Consider the following 24,009-nt stretch of genomic DNA (forward strand, 5'->3'; position numbering starts at 1 on the left):
ATGTCTTTATTATTTAAAAAGAAAAAATCGTGGCTCCTATCTATTTTCGTGTTTGCTTCTCTTCACCTGAAGTCACTCAAGTAAGCTTCCTACTGGTTTACCATTTTCCATACCAATTTTTGATGGGTATTCTTCGGAAAGGGATCTTTAACAATCAGACAGGTATTGTTGATCAACCAATTATCACGCAATTGGCGGTCTTCTTGGTGTTATCAGTACTCATTCGTAGGTGGAAAAAAGTTTTGAGCATTTGAAACCACTTTCCAACTGGGCATGGTGTCTCTGAACCCCTAGTTTTCATCTAGTCTAGCTTTTTCAAGTAAAATAATCAGCATTTCTTTTAAGAGTGATACAATCTGTAGCAATTACCAGTGCAGAGGGGGTATTTTGCAGGATATATGCCCATTCATGCATGTTCAGCCCCCATTTCAATAGATGATAACTAACACATAGCATAGAATGACTGATGATAATCTGTTTTAGTAGTAAAATTTGTTTTAGTATTAAAAGGCATTAACCTAACTGGTGTTGTATGATGAATTCACCATCCGTCATTAAGAGTTATGAAATAAGTTAACCGTACCAGTACCCCTTATGAAAATAAAGTGCACTTTAAGTGGACTTTAGAAGTGCACTCTAAGTGCACTGAATTGAAACAAAGTGCACTTTCCCCAAAGTGCACTTTCAAAGTGCACTTTGAGCCTATTCTAAAGTGCACTCAAAAAGTACATTCATACTGCATTAAATTGGAACAAAGTGCTCTTCTTTTAAAGCACAATTTAAGTGCACGTTTAGTGTAATGAACTCAATGAGTGTACTTTCTGAGTGCACTTCTCTGCACGGAAAAAATCCTGAAAACCTAAAAAAAAACTTGAATGCCCAGTTTCATTTATGTTGTCTCCATTATTATTCAGCCATATTTACAATTTTAATAGTAATACGACTTTTCACATTGTTAGGCTTCTTCCTCTGTGAATGATGCTCTTTAAGCATTTTGGAATAGCGCTCTCACATAACCTGAAATGATATAAGTGACAATGGATATATGTTATGGTATGAAATGCTGTCTTAGTCAGTTAATTATTGGGTCTTGAATTTTAATTAAGTCGTGAGAGTGTGTATCAGAGCCCCAAACCTTTTATGGGCACCATTTTAAAAGGTTTGTAACTTAAACCTTTTAAACCTTAGCCACCTGCATATTCTTACAATAACTTTGACTTATTGTCTTAACCTTCAGCTTGTCTTGAGGAAATATATATATATGTGAGGACATATGACTTATTTACTCACTGTCTAAATCAATGGAAAATTTGCATTCTATAAGTTATAATGTAAATGTAGAAATAATTGGCATAGGCCTATACTGTGCACTACCTAATCGTTCAGTACACCATAATTATCAGAATTGTGGTGACTATCGTTAGTCATCATTCGCTACTGGACGCCAATGACGATGACGGGCAGCTAGACCGTACGAGCGCCAGCGCGCCGCCACCTTCGACCGATGACTTGGTCGTTTTTCGCTACTGGACTCAACGACGACCGTTGCCAGCCTCCAGTATCCTTGTAGTGGTAGTTCCATCTGTAAAATGACAAATGTAAGAAATCATCAGTAATAGAATACAAACCAGCCTCTTTCAGAACTGGACAGATTGTGATTAAAAAAAGCTCATGGTGTAATCTAGGGCTACTTATTACTTACATTTAACATTATATCCCATTCATCACGAATGAAATTGAAATAAAGTTTTGCATTTGATTTAATTGATTAGAGGGGGTAAATGCCACGGATTGTACCGATTACAGTTCACTCAATTAACATAACGTCGACAATAACTCAAATATTTTATACAACACAATAAATAATACTTGCCTTGGATCTTGAATTTAAACACCAGACTGTCCCAACTAGGAAATTAACCACGAAAATTGATTAAAGACAGCAATGAATTTGCTCAAAATAATTGCATATGGCGCCGTGCTGACTGCATGCTCAATCCCAGTCCTTAGCTAGCTGTCATGAATGGGTTCAAATCCCGTAAAAACCTGATATTTTTTCAAAGTTATTTTTGAACATTTGAATTTTTGTAAGTCAAGCACGGGATGAACGCTAATTCGTATAATAACTTTTATCTCATTGATTTAGCCCAATGAAAATAATAAAAATTTTGTGGTCATGAAATATTTCAAAAAAAACATTTTGATCAATAAATACATTTCTTTGCTAAAATTATATTTTCATATGGAAAATACACAAAAAATAATAAATTTTTATACATGAAAATACATTTGATTTACTTAAGGGATTGGGTGGTACACTTGTAGAATACTTACCAAGTACACTTATTCGTGAATTGCACTTGCCATATGATAAAGTGCACTTATTCTACAAAAGCAGACTCAATGAGTACACTCACCGAGTACACTATTTTGTGAAGTGCACTTTCCCTATGAAAAAGTGCACTTATTTCACAAAAGTACAGTCAATGAGTACACTTTGAGTGTACTTTACTCATGGAAGTGCACTTGAAGTGCACTTTATTTTCATAAGGTTTTGGCTGGAAAGTAATGAGAGATAACGTATCAGTACTTGTTTGGCGACCAATGAGTTAATATCATAGCTTCAAGCCTTCATGGGCCTCATGTTTTATTCGGACTTAGTTTATTTTTTATATACGTTTTATACGTTTTATTTTTAGGACTACATGTAATGAGTGTTTACTGTTCTTAACGTATAGGTGATGGAGCAAATGATGTGAACATGATTCATACAGCTGATATTGGGGTTGGTATTTCTGGTCCAGAAGGCATGCAAGCTGTGATGGCTTCAGATTTCTCGATAGGTCGTTTCCGACACTTAGAAAAATTACTTCTTGTTCATGGACACTGGTGTTATGACCGTTTGGCTCGCATGTGTCTGTACATGTTCTACAAAAACACAGTAAGTTAAAGGTTATCAAATCAACATTGCATGGTCCTTGAATATAAAATCTTTTAAGCCATTAACCAGCATGGTATCTAGTGCTTAACCCATCCAGTCACACCTCCCTTAAACATGTATGTTTTTATGTTGATTCTCAAAGTGAATTCGATAATGAAGCACATTCCAAAAATATTCACTATTTCTCTGGTTAAGCTGCATCTTTTGCGCTAAAGCATTTTTAGCCCACTAGGGACAGTCCAAGCGGGCTATTGCGTTCACTTTCCGTCCATCATCTGTCCGGCCATCTTGGTGTCATCAGTACTCATTCGAAGGTGGGAAAAAGTTTTTCCACATTATATGGATACCTAAGCATATTGTGTTACTACAATCATTTGGAAAGTTGTAGCCCATAGCGTGTTCTATGATTTTGGTGAGTTTCAAGGTCATTGGTTTTTGGTTTACTTTTGTCAGCGATATGAAGTTGGCATTGAGCCAATTCATGTAAAATTGCGGTACTTTTTTTATGTGAGCATGTTTCATTGGTTCACGGCTTAAAGGATGTATAATCGATGCGATTGAAGATATGGCGAACCTCCGTCGATGACATGGTCAACATTGTTAAAATTCTACGAAAAACTGTTTTTGCGGGAAAATTCTTAGCTCTCGCGTATAAAATTGCAATGACCTCGATTGGGGGGCGTTATCTCTACAAGCGAATGTGATTGGCTGTTTTTGGGATATATGGGGAATTCCGGCGCTAATGAAATAATTATGGGAAAGCCATAGAATGGCGAACGTTTCATTGGACTAGGTGCTTTATACGTGCGAATTTCAAATGCTCATTGCTGGTGAGAATGTAATTATTATCCGCCATAGGTATTGTTTCATTTTAATACCCGGTGATTGATTTGATTGACATTGACGTGTAAGCGAACATTCACTTACACAAGGCCTCCGGGTGCGCGTGGAAATCATTAGATTAGACTGTTGCACACAAATACTACTATAGTGATACTGTAACGCTGCTTGCTGGCGCGTTTGACATTTCATAAGCAGAAGAGAGCTGTGTTTTCTATTAGATAGAATTTGTAATAAATTGTAATTTCTTGTGACCTGAAAGTACTAAGCAGCAAACTATAGGTATAGGTCGAGGTCTGAATATTGTAGCGGTAAATTCCAGGATTTAAAACGATCTCATAGGCCGATTTCTTACTGCACCGGTATTTTAGCTTCCGCGGCCATACATTCAGCCGCCCTCTGATATGTGACATCATATGAATTTTATTTGAATATTTTTTCATATTATGAAAAATATTTCTTTGAAAATATACGATAGTTTCCATGCCGCGCCTACCTGTACCCTATGAAATTTTGGATGTGGACCGTAAACAAATGTATATCTTTGGTCTTGTTTGACTGCAAAATAATCCTTTAAGAAAGATAAAATACAATATTTAAACTTGTGGAACTTTGAAGTCACGAATTAAAAAGATTTTTCAAGCAATGCCCTTACCCCAAACAACCTCTAGCTTTCAAGGTAAACCACGCTTTGCCCATGGGCAATTTATTGTATATGGCCACCGGGGGGCGTTGAATAGTAGAATAACTTAGTATTTCCTTATTACATTTATATAGGTACCTATGCATATTTTGTTACCATGATCAATTGCAAAGTTGTAGTTCATGACATGTTATATGATTGTGGTGAGTTTCAAGACATTATCAACAGTTCACTCACTTCAGGAACATATCCAGATAACTATAAGTCTTAGGTTGTTGTTAGGCCTATCCTTAAAAACCAGCTTTGGATTCTGAAATTCTCAAAAACTATAGATCTGTCTCAAATCTACACTTTGTATCGAATCACTGAATGAGTTGTAGTTGCATGGTTGAATGCTCACTTAAATAGAAATGGACTAAGTGAAATGTGTAAGTCAGCCTACAAAGCAAACTGCAGTACCAAGACTGCATTGCTCACAGTTCAGAATTACATTCTCGGAGCCATAGACCAGTGAACGGCAGTTGGCCTGATTATGCTGGACGTCAGTGCTGCTTTAGAAACCATTGATAACAAGACACTACTTGTTCATCTTCAGCATCGGATTGGTATTACAGTTATAACAGTGCCAAAAGGCTTGGTTCTTGGGCTTTTTTGGTTTACCTTTGTCAGCAGTATGACGTTGGCATTGAGCCAATTCATTTAAAATCGCGGTACGTTTTTTTATGTGAGCATTTTCTTCATTGGTTCTCGGGTTAAACAACGCATAATCGATGCGATTGAAGACATGACGAACTTCCGTCGATGACATGGTCAACTCTGTTTAAATTTGACGGAAAACTGTTTTTGGCGGGAAAATTCTTAGCTCTTGCGTATAAAATTGCAATGACATCGTTTGGGGGGCATCGTCTCTACAAGCGAATGTGATTGGCTGTCTTTGGGATATACGGGAATTCCGGCGCTACTAAAATAATTATGGGGAAGCCATTTATGGCGAACGTTTCATTGGACTAGGTGTGTGCGAATTTTAAATGCTCATTGCTGGTGAGGATATAATTATTTCACATATCGCCATAGGTATTGTTTCTTTTTAATACCCTGTGATTGTGTTGATTGAGATTGAAGTGATCCGAACGTTCACTACACAAGGCCTCCACGTGCGCGGGACGGGAGTGCTAAACATTAGACTGTTGCACACATAAACACACGCTCATACAGACTAGTATATGGTGATGCTGTAACACTGCTGGGCGTGTGCACGTTTGGTATGATAACAGGCTGAATAATCGTAGCAGAAGATGAGCGCTGTGTTTTCTGTTTGATAGAATTTGTAATAAATTGTAATTTCTTGTGACCTGAAAATACTAAGCAGCAAACTATAGGTATAGGTCGAGGTCTGAATATTGTAGTGGTAAATTCCAGGATTTAAAACGATCTAATACTACGCCCCAGTGTTTTAGCCATACATTGGAAGAGGTTTCGTTCCATCCCAAGACTCAATATTCAGCCACCCTCTGACATGTGACATCATATGAATTTTATTTGAATATTTTTTCATATCATGAAGAATATTTTTTTGAAAATATAAAATAGTTTCCCTGCTGTGCCTACTCTACCCTACGAATTTTTGGACGTAGACCATAAACAAATGTTTATCTTTTGTCTTATTTGACTACAAAATAATTCTTTAAGAAAGATAAAATACAATTTAAACTTCTGGAACTTTGAAGTCACGAATTAAAAAGAGTTTTCAAGCAATGACCTTTCTCCAAACAACCTCTAGCTTTCAAGGTAAACCACACTGCCCCATTTTGCCCATGGGCAATTTATTTTGTACGCTATGAATGTACTACCGATGGGTGATGAAATCAGGCAGCTTAGACTTGATTTCCATTGTTTCGCAGATGACTTACAGTTGCTTGTCTGGATTAAACCTACGGGAACTAACTTAAGACAAAACAACATGTTGAGATCTGTGTTGCTGTCCTTGGCTGGATAACAATTTCCTGCAGGTCAATTGGAATTAGGCTGACTTTATGCTTATAGGAATGCCCTATCAACTCTAGAAAATACAAACATTTGATTTATTAATTGATGGTTCCATTGTTGTACCAAGTGGCTGTGTTAAAAATCTCAGCGTTACCACCTAATCTATACATGGAAAAACACATCAAATAAGTATGCGCTACCGCATTCATCATCGGAATATTAGTAGAAATATAGCTGCAAAGCAGCGATAACAGGTTTCTGCCTTTCTGCCTAGCTGCCTTGCTGGGTTTAATGTCGTACTAGGAAGCTTGCAAAAAATTTCACTGAAATCAGTTCATAAAGTACCGCGGTTTTGAAGGAGTGCCACCTAGGGCCTAGACCATCAGTCCATAACATGACTATTTCCATGAAGCGAAATCTGGGTCAACAATATGCTGAATATGTGGTGGATCCTAAAGGGCTACCACGTATAAAGTACTGATGTACCAAGTCTAGTCAAAATGACTTAACCGAATATACAGTGCTTTCAATGTCCCCTGGTTGCAGTTGCATGAACTTGGTAAAGTCTCACATCAAGGCAGGTGGTGGCCAGAAAAAGAAATATTTCTGGGAAAAATTAAGACGCAAGGCAAACACTTATTGTTCACTTTTTTTCCTATCCTCATTTTGAAATTGAAGTATTGTAAAAAAACAATTTATTTATTTTTGGTGATCAATTGATTTTGTTGTTTTCTTTTTTAATTTACATTTGATTTGGAAGGTCAGCTTGCTTAGGAGTCAGTTTGTCAAAGCATAGCGAAGAAATACAGTCCAACTTGTTTATGTCTCAGTTGCAGCAGGGTTATTATATTGCTGACTGATCCAAATTACACTTACACAGCCCAATGTTTTTCAGTGTGTAAACTCCATCGTACTCGGCATTTTGAATTTTAGCCCCCTGAGCCCTCGGCTTGATTCTATCGAAAGACCTTAACTGACTTTACAGAATTTAGAGTGTAGGATTTTCTAAATTTCTGAATGCTTTCTCTGGTTTTAAGATCAATTCAAATTCAATCTTGAATGCGTAAAAATAAGTCAAATAAATTTTGCTTTTATTGAAAGAAAATCTGCTGAAAACACAGATTTTGAAATGAATGATGTGTCGATTAATTACAGACGAAATAATTACAGCAAAATCAACTGACGATCAACAAGGTGAAGTTTTCATTTATCTTTGGATAACTTGTCAATCCTTGATGATACAAGCATTTTGGCTACACCTTTTGAAACCTCAATGCTTCATCTACCCGCGCCAATTAGTCAGCCACAATCAATTTTCATGCCATCTGACCTCTTTCCGCCTGTAATTAAGCAATCAAATGTAAGAATTACTCAGTTATGGAATATAATAGAGGAGTGAAAGAAAGTATAATAGATATCTTAGGAGACCAATTTATATCGTGTGTTTGTCGTGAAAAATCTATTACTACTGTCTCGCAGAGCATAGAAACTGACCGTAAAGCCATGTGGAATTGGTATTTCAAGGGCTATTCGGTTTACTCCAAAACAAGTGTCTGATAAACTTTAAAAAGCTTCATATCAAGGGTATGTCGTAGGACTCTTGATGCCCATGAATTATCATCCCATAATAACGATGAATCCAATTCTGCATGTACGTTAGCACGACTGATTACTTATCCAAATATTTTAAACATGGCATTAGAAAAAAAACAATTACACAAAACGTCAAGTACTTACAGCATCTGACACAGTTGCGCATAAGTTACGGCTTTGATTGCCAATGAAAAAAAAGCTTGATTTGAAATGTACACCCGCACACTGTGGTTTAAATATAATCCCACCAGCTGCAAGAATCCGCAAAGGAATTGAAGACCAGAGTGACCAGTTCATTCAACAATTAATAGCTGAAAAAAAGTAATCGAAATAAATAGTCATATACATGAGTGTAAACCAGCTCCTTACTAACTACTTAGGTTTTCCACTCGCTCTACACACTATATTAAGGGCCTAAATCTATTCTAGCCGTATCCCCCAAAACAGCTAGGCATTAAGTATGTAGCCAACAATGACCATTGCTTCGCCGAGTACTCATTTGCTACCATATGTACTCATATCATAGCACCACCCAGTGGAAAGGTGACCTTAACTGCAGTTAGACCAAGAAATCAAGTCTAACATTTCCTGGTTAATGGATTCTCACCTTAAATTACATCAACTCTGCTGTTGTTGTCATCGATTCGAGTAGTCAAGTGAACGCGGAAGTAAAATTCCATATGAAAATCCCTACCATTTCTGTCCATATTACGTTGATTTGAGCCAGAATTCTTAAGGAAATGTAGCCAACGTAAATTGATTAATGAATAGAATTAATAAATTGACTCATTTTAGGGATCATAGTTCATAAAAGTCCGAAACCTGCCATAAATTTAAGCTGAAAATGATTTCAACCATCCGCCATGTTTGCTGTATATTTTTCACGGTAAATGACGGATCCAGACTAATTGAAAGTCTGAATCCGTGATTTATGGTTGAGTTTGACACTTGAGGTCGTCTGGTAATTTGTAGGCTTTTCAGGATGCTTTGCGTTATTCTTGTTGCTGTTTAGACCCGGTAATTACACGGGATTAATTCATAATATATAACAATAAGCAATTTTAAAACGGTGCATCATAGGTTATATATCTCTCCGTATTGAACATAACGTTTACAGGCTGTTAGTTGTCGAATCTGAAAGGCATTTCATTTTTTGAAAACTTTTTTGGCTCGAAAGAGGACAAGTAATAATAATAATCAACAGAATTACAAGAGGGTTTCTGCTAATAAGGCAATATCTTGATAAAAAAACTGCCAAGCAACTTGCAACTCTGTTGGGATGGTGAAGGGCTTTCTCAGTGATGTCATTATTAAGAAAATGCATGTAGAACATAGTATGAAATATTCAGCCATGTACTACTGAGTCATGGGAAAAACCCAATACCATGTTGGCTATATCATCAAATGTGAACACGCTTACTGCATGGTGCGACAAGATGGTCCTTTATTTGGTTTGCATTCATGGCACCCTAAGAACAGGGGCGGATCCAGGGCCATACCATGACTACAGCACAGTGAAATAAAAAGGCAATCAGCCCTAAAAAGGGCAGTATCCATGCCCAGCGAGTGACATAGCCGCGAACGAAATTTTGAAATGTCATGTAATTTTAATGCATTTTCCAAGCGCTTGAGCACCGAGATGTCAACAAGGCATATTCCAAGTTAAAACTGATCTTCATGCCTTTTTATTAGATTTGTTAAAGATTTGTGTGCCCTTTATTGATATATCATGCCTAAATTTGGAGGGACCCACGCAATGCCTTCACATCCAATTTGCCTTTTTAAAGACATTTGGACAAATTGCCCTTTTTCAATTAAGGTTATAAACGCAACGATAATAATGTCTTTTTTCAGAAAAGTGCCCTTTTGAGCAAAGGAGAGTGCCTCAAATTGCCTTTTTAATTTTGGGGAATTTATTTTCATTCAAATTTAAGTTTGGGCCTAGTACAGAAAGGCAATTATTTATTTATAAATGTGTGCCCATTTTTAGCTTTTTGTAACTCAGTAAACCATGAAGGTTAGTGCCCTTTTTGAAACCAAAAACGTCACTATAGGGCCTACATCAGTGATGCAGAGCAGAATACTAATTGTCGTACTATAGACTTTTAACCCTGGTTTTCCACAGCGGGTGTATACTTTTTGCGAAACCAAAATTTTTCGAGGGCACTTCAAACTGCGACTAGCGCATGTGCTGCATGTGCGTTAGTCTGGATCCGCGCCTGAAGATCCTCAACGTATAGTGCCAGGAAATAAGGAATTAATTCTTAATAACTTGAACAGATCATTATTGGATAAATTTATTTTTCAGCTTTATGCATTAGCAATGTATTGGTTCCAGTTAGTAAGTGGCTTCTCAGCATATTCCAACTTCAATCAGTTCTATCAAGTGTTCTACAATTTATTCTTTACCTCTGCGCCTCCTGTTGTATTTGGTGGACTGGACCAAACTGTTTCAGCAATCACACTGCTTACTAGACCTCAGCTCTACAAAGATTCTCAAAATTCTCGGGTAAGCATTGAATACCTTCCTTCTTAAGTTGCTAAGCTTCAAAATTTCTATTGCTTCCCAGCTGGCATTTCTACATCAGTACTACGTAGAAACAACGTCAAAAACTAACGTACCTGACGTTGTTTTTTCATTGGAAAACAGGTCGAAAATGGAAGTTTTTTTTACGTATTTTTCTGACGTTGTAAAAACGTCTAAAATATTACAGCGTCCCAACGTTGTTCTATCGTTGTTTCTACGTTGGTAGATTCCATCATTCCTAACCAGTTACAAAGAGGAAAACAATCTTTTCTTTTATTGAATGTAATAAAAAACTTTATTTGAAACAAAAATACATTAACAATTGCCTGCTTTGGCATCAATAATAAGTCACTAAAAATAGAGGCTAAGATTGGATTTCAGTATTCATCTAATACTTTTCATTAGGTACATAAGCTTCACACCTTAAGCCTATCTACCACCACCACCCTTACGATCGGGTGCATATTTCAATGCATTTCCAATGGACTTTAGAACCTCGGACTCAGTGCCGCACACGAAACGCCGCATTACACATTCTGAAAAAAATACCATCTAATTACAAATCGATTTCAGGCAAGTGCTCTACGTAGTATGTCTCACTAGTTACGAAGTAGAGAAGGAATATTATCATTGTTTAAAGGAACTAGGTAAAAAAATATCAACGAAAAATAAAGGGGCAACCCAAAAGGGAAGGCAGGGCCCTGGGTCCGGAAGGAATGGCTCGTAGCCTCTATAATTGCTCATTACAACAGGCTTTTTGTCCAACGCGTTATTCAACTCGATCTAAGGCCCAATTTTATGCGATCTAGCAACTAAAATATATGAAATTACTTACCTTAGATCAAAATAATGTAGATAATGAGTGACAAACTGAAAAACGGCGTGCGGTTCGACGGGGTTCGGCAACGTTCAAAATGGTGGATGGATCTCGTTCGGTACGAAACCGAACGCAATAGCCTGTACCTGTCAGGTTCGAATCCCACCGCCTTTCCGACTTTACACAATCGTTCTTTAGAAGACCAAACGATGGTAAATATGTTTTTAAAGGGCATTTTTATTAGCAAATGCTTTTTTAGATCAAAATTAGTACTATTTTTCTTGTGTTGGATTTGTTAAATATTTCCAACATAATTTCGACTAGTCGAAAAGTGCGACGTCATTTCAACGTCATAAACAGTGATAAAGATGATCTCATGCTAACTGGTCAGACCCGACGTAAGTCCGACGTTGTCTCTACGTAACAGCGCAACCTCCACCAAAAATCGACGTCAGATGTCGGTTGTTTGCCAGCTGGGTTATAATTAGACATGTATTGATGATATGTTCACTGCCACTGTTTAGCTATCTAGTTAACTATTTACTTATCATGGAATAAGTTAAACCGTAGCGCCAAGAGATTATGAATACATACCCACTTGACTTCCAGGGAGTTTATCAAAAAAACTGTTAAGTTAACCCTTACAATGCGATTTTCAACTTGAGCCAAATCAGTACTGCTCTGTTCTTAGTGCAGGATTCAACCCCAGTCAAAATGTAATAATCACTTGTTTGGGGGGGATAACTACACATTTTACACGCCATATCAAAGGTCGTGTAATTAGACTAACACCACATCTGAATATGCCATCACATCTGTCGCCGCTATTAACTCATTGCCAGCTGCCACGCCTATTTTTTCAGGAAATGGTGCGCTTTGCCAGGATTTCTGTGTTTTTCACAGATCCATAAAACAAAAACTAGATATTTTCATCAAATTTGTTTATTGATGGGTTTCGTCATCAAACGAACCCATCTATGGCATCGTCGTCATGTCCGTCCGTCCGTCTGTGGATGTTTCATTACTACACGATTTAAACTGTTTGTGTGGACCGATTTTACTGTAAATTGGCACATATATTCTGTACTTGGTGTAGATGGTGCAGCTTTGGTTATATTTGATTCTGATGTTTATAAGTGCTCAAATTTGGTTATGAAATAATCAACGTTATTCGTTGGTTCAAGCAGCTGTAGCGCGTAACTACGGCGACGCTCAATACACTCGCTGTGTGTGTGTAACACAGAACACGCTTGTACATGAAGATATGATACGCTCATACTACATGCGCGCGCTGATCTAGTCGAACGCCTCGCCCGCGATATTCAGCGCTAATGCCGAGAGACTGGGGAGTGCTCCATACACTACGCAAGACTTTTGGAATTCAGATAAGGCCAGATCATTCTTTGCAGTTTCAGAGGGTTGCTACTCTTTACGTAAAAACCAGCATAAATTAATTGGCCAGCTGAGATTTCCGCCCGGAATATATCACTCGAATTTACTGGGTAGGGGAGCTTCAATCACAGTCGCAAGAAATATTGATGAAATGTCAAAAGTTACCTACATATTCCACAAAACAAACGAAGCATTTTGATGAATAGAGTTTATTTTGTTTGAAAAGAACATCATCTAAACACCGAAATATTATCAGCGCACCACGGCAGGTAGCGTGCATCCACTATTTTCCGCAGTGATAACACCACACGCCCAAGATCCGTGTTTTGATCAACGCTGAGAACTAATCTTAAGTAATTAAAGATGGCATTAAGAGTCATCAATTGAACCTGTCATTTTTATGGCCTTACGTTAGCAGTCGTTGGAGCCCGGCTACCTTGTATTTAGTTTGCAACACTGATGATTTTGATATTTTTGATACTTAGTGCACAACGCGAGTCGATTGCATTGTCAGCAATAACACGTTAACCGTTAACCATTTATGTATCAATTACGTGTAGTAATAGATAACACTTCCCACGGAGAAGATTAGTGTTTTCAACCCGTGCACACAGACGTGCATCAACAAACCCACTTTTAATTGTCGAATGGTCATGCGAAGACATGGTGTCACATTTAAAAACGTTTTAGGCTTGGGCCTAAATTGCTTTACTATTAAAAGCTATCATGAATGAAACTATTGAAAGCCACATTCACTCAGTTGCTGAACTTGATTTCAACAGTAACTGGCCGTCCTGGTTTAATATGTACTGCCCTGAAATTTGAAAAAAACTTATAAAGCATCATCTGATTTTGTTTGTCCCGAGTAGTTAATGTTCAAGTTTCAGTTGTTTTATGTCATTGTCTCACGGGATCAAAATTGGCAAGTCCAAAATGTCCATGATTAAACTTGCGTAACTGTCGTTCTTCCGCTGGTGAATATTGTTTTCCTGTTCCACTTGGTCAATCGTAAGACTAGCTATAGGCCCTCAGGGTACAGCTAGCAGTTGGCCTCAAGGTTCAGTCTGTGAACAATCTGTAGCTATCACTAGTGAAGAAGGGGTATTGTTCAGAAAATTTGCCCATTCATGCGTGTTCAGTCCCATTTAAATAGATGAAGTTACTAACACACTCATAGAATGACTGATGATTATCATTATGTCCGTAGAGTACTGTACTCTTTCCTATGGTTTTTGCCAATATTTTCTAAATTTGGATTGATCGCCAATGGTTTTTCTATATGAACCCGGCCCTGCAGTATTGCATTTAGCCACCGGCAAAATCCACCATCTTTTTTTCTTGGCGTTCTTGCTTATTTATGAAAGTGTTGGATTTTTTCACCAAAAATGAAGGGATTAGGAAGTTAAGAGAGTTGTCACTCTCGTAATGGTGAGTCTGTTCGGTTTGGGGGCTATCCCTTGTTTCTTTATCCCGAAATAATTTAACTAATGTAATGTAATTGAATTGATTTCATTATTGTTGAACGATTGATTGAATAATTATGCCTCCCCATCCTAAAGGTCAGCATCGTATTGGGGAGGGATGTGGACATTTATTCGGTACCTGGGACAACCACGTTTGGTGTGCATCGTGTAGGCAAAAATCTGGCCGGTTAAGACTACAGGATCTGAACCGAGCACGCGCGGCCACGGTCGTCGAGATACCGACACTGGTCTGGTCGGTAACGATCTGGTCCGGTCCACTTCGGGCACCAGTCCGGTCCAGACGTCACCTGATTCTGAACTTCCAGTTCGGGATGGGGATAGAGCTCGCTCTCCCACCAGGTCCAGACGCCGTGAACGTAATAAATAAACACGCAAGGTCTCCTCACAGATCAAGGATAGATCGCGAGAGGGATTACGAACATTATTGCAGAAAGTTTCGCCGGCAGTCGCCTCATCGTTCGTTGATGTCGGTTAGCGAAAAAGCCGATTCTTCTACTAGCAGGTCTCAATCCCATTCGAGGGACTGTCACCGAAGTCGTCATGATCGTCGGGATACGGGAAAATTCCTGACTTAGTAGGATTTCCGTGTATTCGAAGAAAAAATTTGTTATCATCATCGCAACAAGTCGTTACTGCAACTTCTACAAAAGGTAAGCCTATTCCTGATTGTCCGGTTAAAAGTCCGCCAGCCCACTCAGTTATTCGGAATTCTGACGGTGAGTCAATGGAAGCTTATTGCCCTCCGGACTCTGATCTGAATGTTTTATGCGAATCATCAGCGGTTTCAAGAGAATGGGCTAGATTAGATACGCAATTATGGGGTGAATGTTGCCCCAGAACGTTTTCGTTTCCCCCTCCAGAAGGGGGTATGAAATCTGGAAAATATTTTAGTTCAACTGATCTGAGGTGCATTTCGCTCGACGTATTATGCAACTCCAAGTGCTGTGGATCATAGTCATAGCTGCCTGGATGCTCATTATACTTTGATCAGCCCGGATACTGGTTCAACGCAGTCGGCTATTTGTTTGCCTAAGTCTGGTTAGACTGGCCATGACCTCAATCCAGGACAATCTTACCAGGGTTGGTTCGTTTCAGGATATGGCTCTTAAGGTATTGGCGGACGAGCTTCGCAAAACTTTTGCTGTCGTCCATGGGGGCTCCAACCCTGAGTCAGTTGCCCTAAAACTAGAGGGAATGGACCGGATCATCCAATTTTTGGCTCGGTCGGTTTCACATGTCATTCCGTTGTCGGTTCGGGGTCAGGCTAATCTTGTTTTAGCCTCCCGTCAGTCAGATATGGACTCCAGTTCCAAAGCTTGTTTACCAGATATGGTGTCAAATTCTTTACTGAGAGCTCTATTGGGGACCTCTTCACATCTCTTCTCCATTTAGTGCGCTCCTGTTTCCGCTGAGCTGAGGAAGAATCGGGAGGTCCAGACCAAGCCCACCATCCGAACTCCGTGGAGAAAGCGTTCTGGTCCGGTGCCGGCAGCGCAACATTCGGCACGGACTCAAACAGGACCAACTCAAACTTCAGTGCTTTCTTAGGCATCAGATGCCGGTTGGAGAATTTGCGCACAGCTCCAACAATCACGTCAAGCCTCGTCCGGTCATAACAGTTCCAATTCGTATCGGGGCAAGGGGAAGGCTCCGAGAGGGGGCTCTTCCTTTCAGAAAAACTCGAAATGAATTCTCTGGACCAGTGGGAGGTTGTCGGTAGCAGGCGGCCACCCACTGGTCCATCCTTTTCGAAGATGGTTGGCCCTCCCTGGTCCTCTCACGTGGCTACCGTCTACATTTCCTAAAGCGACCGCGCCTGACAAGGTCACCTCCCAACATGCGGCCTAAACCAGGTCAGGAGGCCTCAATCCCTCCGGCTCCCGAGGAATTGGTTATTATTTTCAGGTTCCAATTCACCCAAAATCTCTGATTTCTCAGGATAAAGTGGAAAGGCCACCGGTTCCAGTTCAGGTCTCTTCCATTTGGCCTCAGTATGGCCCCGTGGGTCAAGTCCGTTCAGAAGGTACTTCGGTCCGGTGGTGTTCGACTGTTTGTTTACCTAGACGACTGGTTTATACTCGCAAACTCAGCTCAAGAACGTCGGAAGGTAATGACCTCAGTCTTGGACTTAGTCCATCAGCTAGGGTTCCGCGTAAACAGGGAAAAATCTTAGTTGACGCCGGCCCAACAGTTCTCTTAGTCAGTTATCTTGGCATGGACTTCGATCTCCGAATTGACTTTCCATCCATGGCTCGAGTAGCCAAACTTCAAGGAGCTGTAGCGGGAGTGTCCACAACCCTGAGAACAGCTCGTTACTGGTAACAGCTTCTAGGCTCCATCAGCTCCATGGGTCTGGTGGTGCCCTTAGGTCACCTCAGTAGCATGCGCTTGCAACAATATTGGAAGGTCTTCTGGTCTCAGTCAAAAGGGTACTGGGAGACCTTGATTCCTGTACCTCCAACCAATCTAAGTCCAGATCTTCATTGGTGGATGACAACTACGAATCTTCGTCGCGGGGTTTTCCTGGCCACGTTGGAGGCTCCAGTTCATGTATTCACGGATGCCAGTCACCAAGGGTGGGGGCGCATCTGGAGATCCGAGTCAAAGCCGGTGGTCTCGCTACAAGGCCACCAACTACATATCACAGGAGAGTGGAGGGACATCACGTTTGGTTAGCCACGGACAATTCAGACAATTCAACAGTGAGGGCTTACCTTCAGAATCAAGGAGGCACTCAATCAGAAACCCTCACGGGTCTGTCGGCCAAAATTCTTCTTTGGTGCCAGGCAAAGGGCGTTTTCCTGACTGCATTTAGCAGGGAAAAGGAATGTGATGGCCGATGCTTTTTCTCGTCGAAGTCAGGCTATTGCGACAGAATGGGTTCTCCACCAAGAAGTAGCCAGACATGTTTGGCAATCCGCTGCTGGATCTGTTTGCCACCCGGTCCAATAGGAGGTATCCACTGTTTGTTTCCCCTTTTCCAGACGCGGAAGCATGGGGGGTAGACGCCTTCTCTCTGGATTGGTCGGGGATGCATGCGTATGCATTCCCACCCACACCAGTCCTCCCACGCTTGCTGGATCAAATGGAGAGATCAGTCAATTGCAACATAGTTCTGGTAGCACTATGTTGGCCGGCGCAGAAATGATTCCTACCACTTCTAAACCTTCTGCTCGACAACCCCCGGATTCTTCCAAATTTCCCATCAATTCGGTCTCAGGGGAACTTTCGGCTTCATCTGAACAGTTAGTGGTTAAATCTGCTCGTCTGGCCATTGTCCAGCGATCCTTGTCAGCTTCAGGCTTTTCGAAACAGACTGCCTCCTTTATCCCAGGATCTAAGCGGCCATCGACAAGTACCATTTACGTTGCCAAATGGGGTCATTTTGCAGATTGGTGTGCTACAGGGGAAATTGATCCATGCTCACCCTCTGTAGCTCAATTAACAGATTTTTTACTGCATCTATTTGTAGTAAAAGGTCTGCACGTTATAATTATTAAACGTTACCGCTACGCGATTTCCCATACATTACGGGCTCCTGGACGGCCAAATGTAAAGGCATATCATTGGATATCCCAGCTAGTTGCATGGTTTTCTGTTTCCCGGCCTCGGTATCGAGGATAGTTCCAACATGGGATCTGTTAGTAATTTTGAAGAAGTTAATGAATGGAGGCTCCATTTGAACCTCTTTCCGCAGCGTCATTTGCGAAGTTGTCAAAAAAGACTGTATTCTTGTTGTTCTTTGCTTACTCGGCCTGTCGTTCTGAGATTTATGCATTTTCAGTTCGACAAGGTCATATTGTCTTCGGGCCAGTGAAGGAATTTGTTTCGCTGCGGCCTGCTTTGGAGTTTTGGCAAGAATCAACAGCCAGGCTCGGGTGGTCGTCAATTGCAAACCCTAAAACTAGGCATGAAGCCCTAAAACATTGAGTGGAACTGGGTCTTCCGGACAGGACGTTATGCCCTGTACAGGCGTTGTGTTTTTATTTCGATCGCTCTGGTCCACGAAGAGGTACGCGGGAGCATTCTCCATGGACATTCACGCCCTTTTATTTACGGGATGTGTCAGGCCAGTTATGCTCATTAGCGTCGCTTGGTCCTGTTGTTATGGCTCAAGGTGTCCGTTCTTTCGGACCGGACTCCTTAGCCTAGAATTTTTATGTTTCCATTATCAGGATAACGAGAGGTGTATCCATGTACATAGATTGAGCTGATATTCGCAAGTAATAATTTTGCAAAATTCGGGGGCCCCGAGCTGGACAGATTCACTGTGGCCAACCGGTCTTCCCTGTGCTACAGTGCTCCATTCCGTGCTTTAGTAAGTTCTCTCTTTTTTCCCTCTTACCTTGCGTTCGAGCGGTGGTTTTTCTATCTACCTTTCCCACCATCCTTGTGCTAGGCTAGTCTAGCAAAAACGATAGGAAAGGGTACAGTACTCGACGGAAATATTACAATTTTTTTAACTAAAATTTGTATTTCCGAGTAGAACTTACCCTTTCCTATGGTGGGAATCCCGCCCGTCTGCCCCGCATAGCTGAATTTTTGGGTCTGCTATGGCGTAAAAATATGGCGGATTTTGCCGGTGGCTAAATACAATACCACTGGGCCGGGTGAAAAACCATTGGCGATCAATCCAAATTTAGAAAATATTGGCAAAAACCGTGGAAAGGGTAAGTAATACTCGGAAATACAACTTCTAGACCCAAAAATTGCAATTTTAGTGGTAAAAGGCATTAAACTAACTGGTATTGTGCGATGAATTTGCCATCTATCTAAGGTCGAGTTAAAGAAAAATGTTAACCGTCCCAGTATGGTTTTGGCAGGCATGGGATGGGATATATCGAACGTATACCAGCTTGTTTTGGCTGGCAATGAGTTAAGTAATGGAGATAGCGATTGTCAACTGATTTTTGTCCCCCGGGTGGGGGACTTGGAATCCGCCCCGTCCGTCCGTCCGTTCGTCTGCCCGTCTGCATCTGGTTGTAAACGCGATTCAAGAACAACCGTTGATAGCATGACTATGGTTTACATAGCAATATTACTCTAGGGAGAGGATGTGCCCTATTGATTTTGGGGTCCAAGGATCAAAGGTGAACGTCACTACAGGTTATTCATGTGAAACATTGCAATGCTATTCAGGAAGAAAGAACCATTGATAGCAGGACTATGTTATTACATATTATGCTTACTCCTGCTTTTGCCATAAGCTCAAACTTTAAATTCAATCAAATTTTACTCTGCAAAATATCAAATCCAATTCAATTTTATTTTATTGAACAAATAAAACATCAAATCACATCCAACTCAATTTTTTTTTTATTGAGCAAATTTCAGAAAATCTAATTCACTTCTATTCCGCATTCAAATCAATAAGACCAAGGGATAAGATTGATCTGAGGTATTTGTTCCTGCCAGCTCCCTGTCTTCATGTGCTACTTATGTAAGCACTTGATTTTACTGTGTAAATTATAGGTATTGACTCAGAGCTGGGAGTGTATGTTGACAAATATAACTAACAGAATTCATCATTTGCCATTTTATGAAAAGCTGACTGGCTGGCCATTGTGCCCCTTGGAGCTCTTAATTTCAAACTTGGTACACACGTATGGCATCACTTGGGGCACCACACTATTTCAAATTCGTTTACCTTTACATTAGTTAGTTACCTAATCGTTGGTGGTAAGCTTTTTATAATCGGATGGGCTTATACCAACGTTAGGGATGACAAGGACCAAAACACGGTTGAAAAAAGTAACACTTCAAAAATATACTTTCTATCCACTTCAGTCCACAATTAATGGCTTAATTCACAAACTGACACGGGTACCTTTCGAAATAATCCAATTCTATGTATGTTTCGAGTGATTAATCAACATTATTTTGAGAAATTAATTAATTTCCTTACAAATTTCGCCATTGGCCGCTGTTTCTCTGTATTGCACATGTGGCATGATAAGACAAGGGGACCTACAAGGATTTAGATAAAACTTTCAAGACGAAACGACAATTTTTATTTTTGATGGTTTTCCAACCTATATTTCAAATCTTCGTGTTTTCCATTATAAATAATGAAATAATAAATTCTGGTAAAAGAAAAATGTGAATAAGTGTTGATTTCTTAATATTTTTCAATTTCGTCGTTTCGCTTCGTTAGTTTGTGCTGTTGTCCTGGCCTCAGTCCACAGGTGCCAGCACCTCCAGTAATTTTCAAAATGGCAGCTGTTGACTCTACGGAAATTTACTCTCACTTTACGGCCGATTTGCACATGGATTAAGATCGTCAGGTGAGGTGTTATAGGTATCAGACAAACTACGAATCTGTTGTGTGTCGATTACAACAAAAATTTGACGGATATCTTAAGAGACAATGAAATGCCAGGCAAATTACTCGTCAGTCAAATTGGCTGACGAAGATTTCATACAAAAATGACCTTCCCATTCCTGACTGTGGTTTGTGAAAATATCCGATCGTGAAACTAAACCACAGACAGGTTACTGACTACCTTTACATATGCTTATATCCCCCATGGGTCCATCAGCATAATAGAAGATGGGTCAATCAGACACAAAATGACCGACCTGTGACCTTTTTGTGCCCAAAAAGGTAATTTCTACCCTGAGTTCTGAGACCTGTAACTCCTCATGATTTGCCATTTTTATTGAAATTCATAATGGGTATACATTTGGAAAAGATTTTAACATAACATATTTTCTATCAGTCAGGCATGAAACAATCTTAGTGTCACCAGTCCTCATTTGTAGATAATGAAAGCTAAGGAAAATATCGACAGACTGTTATCACTGGCATAGGATTCAGCTCCTCACATAGAATCAGCGTCACCTGGTTTTTTGTTCTCACCGCTAAGGCTTGTATATTGAATTACGGTACAGCCTAGAAGAAACTTAACTCGTTCCTTTCCGTTTTCTTTTTCATTGAGTTTTAAATCGTTCAAACCGCATTCTGTAATTCGTTTCCGTTTAGTTCCAAACGCGTTCGACACTTGTTAGGGATGAACATCTGTCTCAAAATTACGCGTTTCGCTACTGGGTGCAATGAAACTTCAAACGCTCCGATTAGGCGTTCATAATGTTATTGCATGTATTTTACCATGTAGTCATCTAAATACAAGAAACTTCTCGCATATTTGAAATATGAAATTGATTGAAGGACAGGTCATTTATAATTTGTGAAGCTGCCGCATCAAGCCCCATGGGGCTCTTGTTATCATGCAATATGCGTATGTCATAACATGTATATGTAAATGTGATGCATGTCGACGCACCTGTGATCAATGAACAGGTATCTTAACAGTTCGATTGGAAGCAAACATTGGTTGCATGTGAGGTTTCTTATGGATGAGATGTCTATTGACCTTGAATTGTGTGTTTGTATTGTGTTTATACGTGTTACAGCTCCTTTCACTTAGTTTCCACTGCTACAAGAAGTTCGCAACAACCCAATAAAACAACACTGAAAACAAATTAATACATATTAGGGCACTTGCTGACTGTCCAGCAGCACTTATGATATAGTTTTCCTTTCTTATTTTCTATAAAATTACTTATTTCACAAATTTTTCGTAAAATGACATATTGCAATATCTTAAAGCTAGAGGCCTTTCCCTTAATTGTCTAATTTATAGAAATATGTAGATAAGATATAATTCGTACCTGTGAAAACAAATGACGGCAGCAGTTATAATATTGTTTTCACAGGTCCCAGTTCGAGAGGGCACCACAAAATCTGCTACACTTAGGTGGCTAAAAGCCAACGCACCAAAATAATACAATACTCGTTTGGTCGCCCGTTAAACGATGATCATGGATCCACTCAACACGACTGTCAGACCGCTCACATATATGTCCGACGATTTTGCTGAGATAGATTTTTTGCATTTACTCTGCATTCAAATAAGAAATGAAGTGTCGTGATATAAGGATTTCAAATTCTCTATTGCATTTTTCATAATTTTAGAAAAATGACTGCGACATCAACAATAATCTTATTTGCTCTATTTTAGAATGAATACCCGGTACTATAGACATCACCTAGCCATTGAAAAACAAAACTAGAACTTGTCATGCTCAACTAATAAAACATAAATTCTTATACAAACTTAGTTCTTGTGTACATACTGAGGGAGGAAATTTAAGTAAAAAGTACTGCTGCATACAAGGGGAGGATTTAAAAATTGTTCGATTTTTGAGTACATACTAAAATTGATGGTCCCAAATACAGAATGGCTGTATCTTTTATGATGTACAAAGATATACCCACATAACCCCCACCACCAATACATTCTATATACCGCCAAATTCATGGATCCCCTATATCGGCAGTGTATCGTGTATTATATAAATATAAAGAGAGCAAATATTTTTCATGAAATATTTTTAAAAGAAATTTCTGTGTTTATCTCATTTTCAGAGTTATCTGTCATTCTCATACTGGGTGAATGTAATTGATGCAACATATCAGAGTTTGATGATATTCTATTTGCCGTATTTCACATACAAAGACTCGGAAATTGGAATATGGCAGTTGGGCATGATACATATTAGTCTGTGTGTCATAATGGCTACTTTTCATTTAGCAATTGAGACAAAGTCATGGGTATGTATCATTGATTTACTGACTAAATTTACAAGTGGTATTACTTATGTACATAAATTACCAAAGCTTTGGCATCATGGTCATTCCTGCTGCAGATACCTTTACAACATAGTTATTAAAATCCCTTTTATCAAATATTTGCCTTTTATTTCAGACATTGCTGTATACATTTTTTATTTCGGTGAACTTCATCAACTTCTACGGCTTTTCGGCAGTCTTCGCTGCTGCAATTACAACCTCTGATCATCCTTCAAATCCATATTGGGTGTTTTATGTCACATACAGTTCTCCAACATTTTGGTTTACTCTCTTGATTACGGTTGTGGTGGCATTGCTTCCAAGGTAAACATTTATATAAAGTATACAAACGACCCCCAGACATATCAAACTTACTGTGCAATCCATATCTGTCAGATCTGGTCGGTCAAGTTAACGGTTGGGAGCAGTTGAAATATCCCAAAAATCTTGAAAAACTGAAAAGCACGCATTTTGATTGGAGCTGGACAAAATCTTGAGATATTCAAAAAAAATTTCATGCCAGAAATATATAAGTGTCGCATATGGTAACTAGCTCGAAAATTAGCTCATTTCTTTAAAAGTCGCTGCAGTTGGCAGTGAATTTGGCATAACATGGGCAGTGAATGGCAGTGAATTTGGGTCAATAAACCCTGAACTGTGCGCCGCCATGATAAACACTAAATGCAAGCGCATATTCTAAATCTTTAAAATAAGGAGTAGGCCTATAATGAAATCTTTATGAATTATAAATGCTTAAACTCTAGAATATATTTACAGATGTTCGATTTTGATAGAAATACACCATCATGTGAATTTAGGAAAGTCCATATTAAGAATTTTGTTTCTTGTTTAAAAATTTGAACGATTGATAGTGATATATTTTGACTCATATCATGAAAACAGGTCCTCCGGAGTACATGACCTTTGGTCCTCTAGTTCGTCTCTACTTTTTCACCAAGGGCAATGATTATTAGTTATATTGTCAAGCATTTAACCAAGAGGATATGGTGTTCCTGGACCTCCATTTTCTTATTGACGTTAAAATTATTGTTACTAAATGGGTAGTATCAGGAAGAGGTGCTGAAACTTCATTAGGACAATGTTGAGAAATGTCATACTACATGTATTGCCATATTTGTTTGGCAGACTGAGTG

General features: G+C 39.4%; 1 protein-coding gene across 4 annotated transcripts in view; it reads left to right on the forward strand.

Moving 5' to 3' along the window:
* LOC141904983 (phospholipid-transporting ATPase VD-like) overlaps positions 1-24,009 on the forward strand; it is a 117,188-nt gene that overhangs the window by 90,542 nt on the left and 2,637 nt on the right. For 2 of the 4 annotated variants that reach the window (XM_074793651.1, XM_074793653.1), the window contains 5 exons: positions 2,739-2,941; positions 7,581-7,604; positions 10,312-10,512; positions 22,652-22,837; positions 22,992-23,179. In XM_074793651.1, the coding sequence (XP_074649752.1) occupies positions 2,739-2,941; positions 7,581-7,604; positions 10,312-10,512; positions 22,652-22,837; positions 22,992-23,179 (802 nt within the window). Of the gene's footprint in view, positions 1-2,738; positions 2,942-7,565; positions 7,605-10,311; positions 10,513-22,651; positions 22,838-22,991; positions 23,180-24,009 lie in introns of those variants that run through there. The other 2 variants (XM_074793652.1, XM_074793654.1) reach the window with 2 other exon arrangements.

This window comes from Tubulanus polymorphus, chromosome 5 (genome assembly GCF_964204645.1).
Source record: "Tubulanus polymorphus chromosome 5, tnTubPoly1.2, whole genome shotgun sequence".
NCBI lineage: Eukaryota > Metazoa > Nemertea > Palaeonemertea > Tubulaniformes > Tubulanidae > Tubulanus > Tubulanus polymorphus.